The following is a 10,753-nucleotide window of genomic DNA, read 5'->3' as shown; positions in this document are numbered from 1 at the left end:
TAAGGTATGTAATGACTGACCAGTTATTAGTATCTCTCTAAGGTATGTAATGACTGACCAGTTATTAGTATCTCTCTAAGGTATATAATGACTGACCAGTTATTAGTATCTCTCTAAGGTATGTAATGACTGACCAGTTATTAGTATCTCTCTAAGGTCTGCAATGACTGACCAGTTATTAGTATCTCTCTAAGGTCTGTAATGACTGACCAGTTATTAGTATCTCTCTAAGGTCTGTAATGACTGACCAGTTATTAGTATCTCTCTCAGGTATGTAATGACTGACCAGTTATTAGTATCTCTCTCAGGTATGTAATGACTGACCAGTTATTAGTATCTCTCTAAGGTATATAATGACTGACCAGTTATTAGTATCTCTCTAAGGTATGTAATGACTGACCAGTTATTAGTATCTCTCTAAGGTCTGTAATGACTGACCAGTTATTAGTATCTCTCTAAGGTATGTAATGACTGACCAGTTATTAGTATCTCTCTAAGGTCTGTAATGACTGACCAGTTATTAGTATCTCTCTAAAGTCTGTAATGACTAACCAGTTATTAGTATCTCTCTAAGGTCTGTAATGACTGACCAGTTATTAGTATCTCTCTAAGGTCTGTAATGACTGACCAGTTATTAGTATCTCTCTCAGGTATGTAATGACTGACCAGTTATTAGTATCTCTCTAAGGTATGTAATGACTGACCAGTTATTAGTATCTCTCTAAGGTCTGTAATGACTGACCAGTTATTAGTATCTCTCTAAGGTCTGTAATGACTGACCAGTTATTAGTATCTCTCTAAGGTCTGTAATGACTAACCAGTTATTAGTATCTCTCTAAGGTCTGTAATGACTGACCAGTTATTAGTATCTCTCTAAGGTCTGTAATGACTGACCAGTTATTAGTATCTCTCTAAGGTATGTAATGACTGACCAGTTATTAGTATCTCTCTAAGGTATGTAATGACTGACCAGTTATTAGTATCTCTCTAAGGTCTGTAATGACTGACCAGTTATTAGTATCTCTCTAAGGTCTGTAATGACTGACCAGTTATTAGTATCTCTCTAAGGTCTGTAATGACTGACCAGTTATTAGTATCTCTCTAAGGTCTGTAATGACTGACCAGTTATTAGTATCTCTCTAAGGTCTGTAATGACTGACCAGTTATTAGTATCTCTCTAAGGTCTGTAATGACTGACCAGTTATTAGTATCTCTCTAAGGTATGTAATGACTGACCAGTTATTAGTATCTCTCTAAGGTATGTAATGACTAACATGACAAGAGGAACTGACGATGAACTACCCAATTTCTACATTGCACCTTGTGCATTCTACTATTACAATTTTCAAGAGTACATTTAAAAGCCGGACTGAGTTCCTTAAAACCACTGGGTTAGATAATGAGTCAGACTCTATTACTGTGTAACTGAAGAACAGTCAGCGTTCTGCCTCCACTTACTATGTTGAACAGAATCCCAGTCAACTTCTTCTCCATCAGAATTAATCAGCCCTCCAACTTCCTCTGCATTATCCGTCGCCCCTTCTCCATCCTCCTCCACCTCGTCCTTCTCCTCTTCGACTTTGGCCTTCAGCCCCAGTGTTTGACAGAGGTCCTGTAGGTTATCAGATACCATCTCCTGCCCCTGTGGTGTGTTCTGCTCCTCACAGTGGATGGGTTTCTCTGCTTCTGTTGTGTGTGACCGCCGGTGCAAGTTCAAACGTCCTTTTGTAGCAAAATTCTTCCCACAGTCGGGGCAGGAATATGGCTTCTTTCCTGTGTGGATTCTCACGTGCATCTGTAGAGATGATGAAGTTTTGAAATGTTTCCCACATTCTGAGCAGCAGGGAGACGACGTCTTAGTTGTGTGATTCTCCTGGTGTTGTTCAGGTTCTGCTGCTGATGCAGAGAGACTCTCCTCAACTTTTTTGCCGTGTGATTGCTGGTGTATTTCTTTCAAACTTAGCGAGTCCGGTTTCTCTCCTGTGTGTTGCAGCTGGTGTCTTTTCAAAGATGTACAGAAGGTAAACCTCTTGTCACACTCGGAGCAGGCGTAAGGCTTCTCTCCAGTGTGCAGTTTCTGGTGTTGTTTAAGATATGCTTTCTGAGTGAAGCCCTTCCTACAGATGGAACAGGAGAAAGGCTTCTCTCCTGTGTGGGAGAGCTGGTGGGCAGTCAGGTTGGCTTTCTGGGTGAAGCACTTGCCACAGACAGAGCAGGAGAAAGGTTTCTCACCAGTGTGCACTAGCATGTGTTGGTTCAAATTTCCCTTTTGGTTGAAGCTCTTCTCACACACGGAACATTTGTAAGACTTCTCCCCGGTGTGTTTCAGCTCATGTGATTTCAAGGTGTGTAGATAAGTATAACTCTTCCCACACACGGAGCAGGAGTGAGGCTTTTCTCCCGTGTGTGTCAGCAGGTGTCTGCGTAGTTTGTAAGCACTAGAGAACTCTCTTCCACACTCCAGGCAGCAGTTCTTTGCCTGTTCAGGATCTCCCGATATAGAGGGACTGCCCTCCCCACTAGAACAGTGGAACCGCTGGTGTGTCTTCAGATGTTCCTCCCGAGTGAAACTCTTCCCACAGTCAGAACAGAAGCAGGGCCTCTCTCCTGTGTGAGTCAGAAGGTGTCGTTGTAGTTTAGATGGACATGGGAACTCCTTCCCACAGTCCAGGCAGCTGTAGCTCCTCCTGGGTTTGGGACTGGTCTTCTTCTCTCCTGTGTGTGTTGTGTTGCGATGTTTTCTTAGATAATGCTGTGTAGGGAACTCCTCTCCACACTCTCTGCAACTGTGTGTGTTCTTGGCTGTGTGATTGTCCTCCTGTTGTTCAGGTTCTACTGAGGTAGAACTTGCCCCCTCACTGTCAGAGTGACGGCTGGAACTCTCTCCTGTCTCTCCTGTGGGGATATAGGAAAGAGTCCGATCAGGATTGCTTGAGTGGAAACCAAAGGTGTGTATTCATTAGTGTACACCGTAGCAAATGAAAACAAGTGTTTCTTATAGTCCCTTTCCCTGTTTCGGCCATTAGCTTCCTAGTGAATACACCCCAGATTGTGTAAGTGTTGCACTGTTTTGTTAACACTGTACCTAAACAACACCGTCAGATGGTTTAAACATTCAGTCTGCCTCAGCCTCCACCTACTAAAGTTAATGGAAATCTCTCAACCGACTTACCTCTCAATCTTAGAAAGTCACTGAAGTAGTCAAGGCTCCTAGGAACCATCTCTGGACCGCCTGTGCTCTGGTCACCATGGATACAGTCAGGAACCAGTAGATTTGACTGGTTTGGCTGGGGTTCATCTAAATCCTGATTGAAAAGTACAGTCAGAGATAGGCCTAGAAGATAACGTCACGTCATTGGCTTTGGTCTTAATAACGAACTGACTTGATAAAATAGTCCTTACTACTTGACAAATGTATACCCAACTTCTACAAATGACAAGCTAACCTTGAATAAGACAATGACAATGGAGTTGACTAAAGCAGAGCCATGTATTTACATAACTAGCTAACCAGCTATATCTATACCTGCTGTTTCTATGGCTTTGGGCTCAAGCTAAACAGGTTTTAGTTTCAGGGCAACTAGCTAGCTATAGCTAACTTCTCACCTCATACATTGTGTGAGCCGAAGCAACAACAACAAAAAATTGCCGAGAAAATGTTGTTCTCCGGCTGTAGCAACCAATCAGTTCAAATGTTGCTTTGCTATGAAAAATCACAGCTATTTCGCAAAAATAGATAGCAGGCTAAGTTAGCATAGCATACTGAGCTAGCTAACGGTACTTAGCTAGCTAATAATGTTAGCTTAAGTTGTCGTTTGTAACTTCACGTCTGTCTGGTTTAATAGTTCCATATCTACGTTATCACAGGATGGAAATAGTCTACGCCAAGTATATTGAAGATATATTTGTAAATAACTCTAGCTACAATGCTTTTGAGTAAGGTTTATCTAAGCAGACTAGCTATGTTGACAGAACCGCCTAGAACTACTTCCGGGGCAGCAGCTAACCCGGAAAAAAGTTGATGCCATCACTGGACGCCATTCCACATAGTTTTGATATGGCCATTCTTTGATTGCATTAACCGCGAGGGGAGAATGGGAAAATGTTTAAATAAATCTGGTCAGTAAAACATTAGGTATTGGCTTTGTCCAAACGGTGTAGTTAGCTAGTCGTTACCGTTGCATAACTGTTGCGTTTCCTGCTCATCATCAGACAGCTACATTTTTACCTTGGTACTGTTGGCTAGCTAATAGCTCCTGCTAACTAATTTGATGCTCTGCTCATACAGAGTCGATGTAGGAGTAAAACGACGATTGTTTTCTATTTGGTAAGTAAAGGCAGAGCGACTACATATAATCAATGAGTTACTGTTGTACCTAATGTTCCTGTTACATTAGTTTACGTTAGTCAAAATACAAGCCCTCATCGTGGGAACCTTGACATTTCATATATCTTACAAAAATATTTTTATTATCATTAATATTTTTTTCATTATATTGTTCTATTAAGTAAAAATGAAATAGTGACAGTAAATTAAAAGTAAACATTTCACGGACTTGACAAATATAAAATGTCACTATACATATTGCACGCCTGTATAAACTGTTTTTGTCTTACACCATATCGTCCTATTTACACAGGTGACCTCACAAGGGATTCCACTGTTCTGGTGACAGGAAGAAGATCGGACCCTGAAATAACTTGTCTTTGACAGAGACTCATAATGCAGCACTTCCTGAAGCTCCCGGTGTGGCAGGAGATATAGGAGACCTGTGAATACACAGGAGAGAGACACACCTCACACTAGTGACAACTCAATTTAATAGAAAGTTATTTTAATTTTATTTTTTACAAAAACATTCTAACTGCTGGGACAAAATGAGTTCTGAGAAGGAAACGTTGATGGATGAAATCGAAAAGAGTTTATGGAATTTAACTGAGGACAATTTACGCGACCTGTGTGAACGTTGTGGAATGGATGGCTCTGAAATTAAAGGGATGAATCATCGCTTATTAAGGCGTAAAGTCATGGAGGAAATGTGGGACAATACGGAGTCAATGAAATCAGAGGAGCAGGGAATGTCTTGGTTAGTCCGACTGAAAGACGACATCAGGAGGATACAGGAGGATGGTAGTAGTGCACTCATGAATACCAGCCAATCCGATGATGTAGACTGCAACGAAGAACACAACAAGGGGGACAGGGATTGTTTGCCTAGCAACGGACTGACAGCGGAGCCCTTGCATCCCAGCCAATGTGATGATGATGCTGTAGACTGTGATGAAGAATGGAATGAAGAGGGAGGAGCTGGGTTGCTTAGCAACACACCAGACCAGAGTAAATTAAAGAGGCACATCAGATCGCACACTGTTCAACAACACACAGTGAATCCCTCAGTGAAACCTCACCACTGCTCGGATTGTGGGAAGCAATTCATTGTAAAATCAAGCCTTAAACATCACCGGCTAGTTTTTCACACAGATCACCCTCACCGTTGTGGTCAATGTAAGAAAAGCTTCATAACTGCAGAAAGGCTGGAATCTCACATTAAGACACGACACCCGCCAAGTGATCCTCTGAAGAACCCACATGTGTGCTCTAAATGCGGTAGGGCATTCCCTGTGGCTGCCAGTCTTAGGAGACACCTGAGAACTCATACTGGGGAGAAACCGTACGTCTGCCCCAAATGTGAAAAGGACTACAGTGACTGTGGAAACTTGAGGAAACACATGAGAAGAACTCACCCAGTAGAGGAGATGGTTGTGGAGAGTTTCGCCACTCAGAGGAGCATCCCTACAGGAAATGTGGAGGAAATGCAGGACAATACGGATTCAATTAAATCGGAGGAGCAGGGAACATCTTGTTCACTCCAACTGAAAGAGGACCTCAAAGGGATACAGGAGGATGGTAGCGTTGTACCCATGAGTCCCGGCCAAGACTATGATGATGGTGCTGACGACGATGATGATGATGATGATGATGTAGACTGCAACGTTAAGGACAGGGATTGGTTACCTAGCAACGGACTGAAGGCGGAGCCCATGAGTCCCAGCCAATCCGATGACGCTGTAGACTGGGACGAGAAGGACAGGGATTGGATGGCTAGCGATGGGCTGGAGGTGGAGTCGTCTCCAGAGAGGCACACACCAGAGCAGAGAGTGAGAGGGGTGAGTACTTAAAGCAGAGAGTGAGAGGGGTGAGTACTTCAATTCACAGGGTCAAACAGGGGTCGCATTCACTTTTAGAAATCAGCATTTTTTTTAAACATAGACCATAAAGTGTTTTAAAGCATTTCCCTTGCGTTTTTATATTGAAAGTCAAGCGTTTTTTAAAGCATTTCCCTTGCGTTTTTATATTGAAAGTCAAGCGTTTTTTAAAGCATTTCCCTTGCGTTTTTATATTGAAAGTCAAGCGTTTTTTAAAGCATTTCCCTTGCGTTTTTATATTGAAAGTCAAGCGTTTTTTAAAGCATTTCCCTTGCGTTTTTATATTGAAAGTCAACCGTTTTTTAAAGCATTTCCATTGCGTTTTTATCTTGAAAGTCAACCGTTTTTTAAAGCATTTCCCTTGCGTTTTTATATTGAAAGTCAACCGTTTTTTAAAGCATTTCCCTTGCGTTTTTATCTTGAAAGTCAACCGTTTTTTAAAGCATTTCCCTTGCGTTTTTATATTGAAAGTCAACCGTTTTTTAAAGCATTTCCCTTGCGTTTTTATCTTGAAAGTCAAGCGTTTTTTAAAGCATTTCCCTTGCGTTTTTATCTTGAAAGTCAACCGTTTTTTAAAGCATTTCCCTTGCGTTTTTATATTGAAAGTCAACCGTTTTTTGCTTCAATAGAGTGATCAACAGACATGCAACTACAGTTTTAATTCACATGCATTTCATTAGATGACAACAGATGCTATTTGGCTCGCAGCCACACAAGTAAATGAGCTTACAATAAAAAAACAAGGTATATTTTTCCAAAACGATGCACGGCCATCATATTTATAATGTTAATCATAGAAAGAATGGAGCCAGATACATTTCCTGATGTTTTGCTTTGAAGTTAATCTTTAAGCATTGTAACTGAACTAAAGCACACAGCAGTCAGAGTGGTGGAATGTAATAGGTCAAGACGAGAGCGAAGATATTTAATCCGATTACAGAAGTGCAACTGAAGCACAAATGTGTCCTTTTTTAAATTGATGATTTGAAGTGAAACCTACTGAATCTTTCCTTTTACAAAAACGCAACAAGATATTTTTTTCTGCGTTTTATCTTTCCTTTTATGCATGAAGAACTGCGTTGATGCGACCTCTGCTTGAAGTGCGTTTCTCTTTCCTTGATTCCTCTCATCATTGATTCCTGGACCTCCTTCTATAAATGCATTGGAGGAGAAGGTTCTAGGTTCTTTATCCTCCAATGTATTTTAAGAAGGATGCCGAGTAATCGAAAGATGATGAGAGGAATCTAGGAAAGACTTCTGATTTTCTCTGCAAAGATTTTAAAATGACTTGACCGGTAGGAAAGTGTTTCCTGACTCATTCCATCTCTATTTTTATGATTTTCTAGGACAAACCTCCCCCGCCCCCCTTTGCCCTCCCAGAGTCCCCGGGGCGTGCCTCTCCCGGTAGCGCCTTATTGTGCGGTCTGAAGAGGGTGTCTGTGCAGCTAGTCGACTGCAGGAAGACACCAGGGCAGAGTGGCCATATAATACACAAGACAACACAGACAGGAGAGAAACCCCACAGCTCGTCTAATGCTGAACAACACAAAACCCTCTCAGGAGACAGACCTAGCTCCCATATCTGTGATCACTGTGAGAAGAATTTTGGCACTGCTACAAATCTGAAAACACACTTACTTTATCTGTCTGGAGAGAAACCACACATCTGCTCTGAATGCGGAAAGAGTTTCACACAGGCCGGCTGTCTTAAGAGACACCTGAGAACGCATACTGGGGAAAAACCGTACGTCTGTACTCGTTGTGGGAAGGCTTGTACTGATTCTGGAAACTTAAAGAGACACATCAGAAAAACTCACCCAGGAGAGGAGGTCTTTGTGAAGAGACTTGCCTATCAGAAGAGCGTTCGTAATGCTAAAGAACGCAAACAAACCTACTGCGGAGATGGCTCCCATATCTGTGATCACTGTGGTAAGAATTTTGCCACAGCAGGAAGTCTAAAACTACACATACAGAACCTGCAGAGAAGGAGAGAGAACTTGACTGCAGACAAAGCTCATGTGTGCTCTGAATGTGGAAAGGGCTTCCATCAGGCAGGAAGTCTTAAGAGACACCTGAGAACTCATACTGGGGAGAAACCATACATTTGCCATCATTGTGGGAAGGCTTGCAGTGATTCTGGAAACTTACAGAAACACATCAAAAGTCACATGGGTAAACAACACACAGTGAAACCTTACCTCTGCTCTGAATGTGGGAAGCAATTCATTGGAAAACAAAGCCTTGAACATCACCGGGAGGTTTTTCACACAGAACACCCTCACCGCTGTGGTCAATGTAAGAAGAGCTTCATAACTGCAGAAAGACTGGAATCACACATAAAAACACGACACCCGCCAAGTGATCCTGTGAAGAATCCACATGTGTGCTTGGAATGCGGAAGGGGATTCCCTGTGGCCGCCAGTCTTAAAAGACACCTGAGAATCCATACTGGGGAGAAACCGTACTCCTGCCCTCAGTGTGGAAACAGTTACAATGATCGTGGAAATTTAAAGAAACACACCAGAACTCACACAGAAGAAAAACCTTACCACTGCTCGGTGTGTGGGATGAAGTTTCGTCATACAAAAACGTTACAACGGCATCACCAGGAGAACCACAAGGGGGAGACACTGGGTCCCATCCACAGGCACCAAGACCCTCTTCCATGCCCCCACTGCGGGGAGGAGTTCTCATCCAAGGCTCTTCTAAGGGATCATCTACGGACCCACTCTAGCCGTGTCCACTGCTCCCGATGCGACAAGACCTTCTCCACTAAAAATAACTTACTGGTTCATCAGAGGATACACACTGGAGAGAAGCCTTACCTTTGCCCTCAGTGTGGGAAGAGTTTTTCTCTGGCAGGGAGTTTAAAACTTCATCTCCGGATTCATGCGGGTGAGAAACCTTACTGCTGTACTTACTGTGACAAGAGATTCACAAGTAAGAGCCACTGCAATCTTCATCTGCGAATCCACACTGGAGAGAAGCCGTACCAATGCCCTGACTGCGGGAGGTGTTTCGCTGACGGTAATGTCCTGAAAAACCACCGGCGGACCCACACAGGAGAGAAACCGTTCCAGTGTCGCATGTGTGATAAAGCTTTTGCTCAGTTGAGCAGTCTGAAGAAACATCAGGAGACACACAGGCAAACTCTGCCTGTCTCTGTCCCAAGACTCCCTAATCCCTACCTACCACACAATCAGCATGTCCCTTATCCCTACCCATCACAGACTCAATGGTAACCTTGTTTACACCTGACCAAGTTGTCCGGTGTCCTGTTACCTGGTAACCTGTCTGTTACCTGGTAACCTGTCTGTTACCTGGTAACCTGTCTGTTACCTGGTAACCTGTCTGTTACCTGGTAACCTGTCTGTTACCTGTCCCAGATAGGAAGGATGCATTTCTAACGTATTGGGACAGGAACCTAGACTCAGCCTGTCCCAAAAACCCAACCTACCATGCACTCAGTGAATGGTAACATGCTTAAACCTGTCCCTTGTAGATAACTAGATGTAGATGAATGGAAAGATCCATTTTCTTTTTTAAACATTTGTTATGATTTTATTGAGACAGGTTTGCAGTCGTTGAGGATTGATATGCTGTGTATAGAGCTTGGAATAGAATGTTATTTTGTTCATCTGTCTCAAAATAATTATTTTGTTCAAAGTTCATATTTTAGCTCCAGAGTTTTTGTATTCACAGTTGATATTTGGATATGTTGTCCATTTTAAAAGGTGTTTAAAATTCATGGCCGAACCTCAACTGGTGGAAATAAAATGGTGACAATGATATGTTGTTGGACTAATTATTTATCTAATTCTTTGAGTAAGAAGTTGTATGCATAAATATGTGTCCTAGGCAGGGGTCGAAGTAAGCCGGTAAGCTCTGGTACCGAGTCCCGGAAAAATAAATATTGGGGGTACACCGTACCGGTAAAATGTGAACCTATCACAATAATTTCTAAGAAATGGCAAGAAAACTAGAGAAAATTACACCATTATTTAATAATATTGCATGTCAGCTGCATGAAAATGAGTGATTTGACTTGAAAACTGGCAGTAAACCCTCAAAATTGCATTGTAATTCCGCACGAACACTAAACCCTCATTGTAATTCCGCGAGAACACTAAACCCTCATTGTAATTCCGCGAGAACACTAAACCCTCATTGTAATTCCGCGAGAACACTAAAATGCATTGTAATTCCGCGAGAACACTAAAATGCATTGTAATTCCACGAGAACACTAAACCCTCATTGTAATTCCGCGAGAACACTAAAACGTTGCCAAAGCGGCATGTACAGCAGTGGATGCATCAATTCAGGCTAGCTGGAATTATTTTGTGAAAATCTAATTTTATTTGTCACTTGTGCCGAATACAACTTGTACAGGGAAATGCTTAATTACGAACCTTTCCCAACGATGCAGAGTTTAAAAATAATAATATAAAATAGTAACTAACACGAGGAATGAAATAAAATAGATTAGAATGAAGCTACAGTTTATACAGGAAGTACCAGATCAATGTGGAGCTATATACAGGGAGT

At 42.1% G+C, this 10,753-nt stretch overlaps 2 protein-coding genes across 2 annotated transcripts in view; one reads left to right on the top strand and one right to left on the bottom strand.

Annotated features, from left to right (window-relative positions):
- LOC139541935 (zinc finger protein 721-like) overlaps nucleotides 1-4,018 on the bottom strand; it is a 17,016-nt gene extending 12,998 nt beyond the window's left edge. The window contains exons 1-3 of the mRNA XM_071346852.1: nucleotides 3,607-4,018; nucleotides 3,173-3,305; nucleotides 1,459-2,895 (exon numbers count right to left, since the gene is read on the bottom strand). Coding sequence (XP_071202953.1) covers nucleotides 1,459-2,895; nucleotides 3,173-3,305; nucleotides 3,607-3,615 — 1,579 coding nt within the window. The 5' untranslated portion in view covers nucleotides 3,616-4,018. The remainder of the gene's footprint in view (nucleotides 1-1,458; nucleotides 2,896-3,172; nucleotides 3,306-3,606) is intronic.
- LOC139568387 (zinc finger protein 585A-like) lies at nucleotides 4,018-9,996 on the top strand. The gene is made up of 4 exons (XM_071390171.1): nucleotides 4,018-4,119; nucleotides 4,289-4,327; nucleotides 4,641-6,168; nucleotides 7,554-9,996. The coding sequence occupies exons 3-4, from the start codon at nucleotides 4,879-4,881 to the stop codon at nucleotides 9,447-9,449; spliced, it is 3,186 nt and encodes a 1,061-aa protein (XP_071246272.1). The 5' UTR covers nucleotides 4,018-4,119; nucleotides 4,289-4,327; nucleotides 4,641-4,878; the 3' UTR covers nucleotides 9,450-9,996.
- The last annotated feature ends 757 nt before the right edge of the window (nucleotides 9,997-10,753 follow it).

The sequence above is a fragment of the Salvelinus alpinus genome, chromosome 2 (assembly GCF_045679555.1).
Source record: "Salvelinus alpinus chromosome 2, SLU_Salpinus.1, whole genome shotgun sequence".
Lineage (NCBI taxonomy): Eukaryota > Metazoa > Chordata > Actinopteri > Salmoniformes > Salmonidae > Salvelinus > Salvelinus alpinus.
The sequence above is the reverse complement of the archived record's forward strand: the minus strand, read 5'-3'. Positions and strand labels throughout refer to the sequence as shown.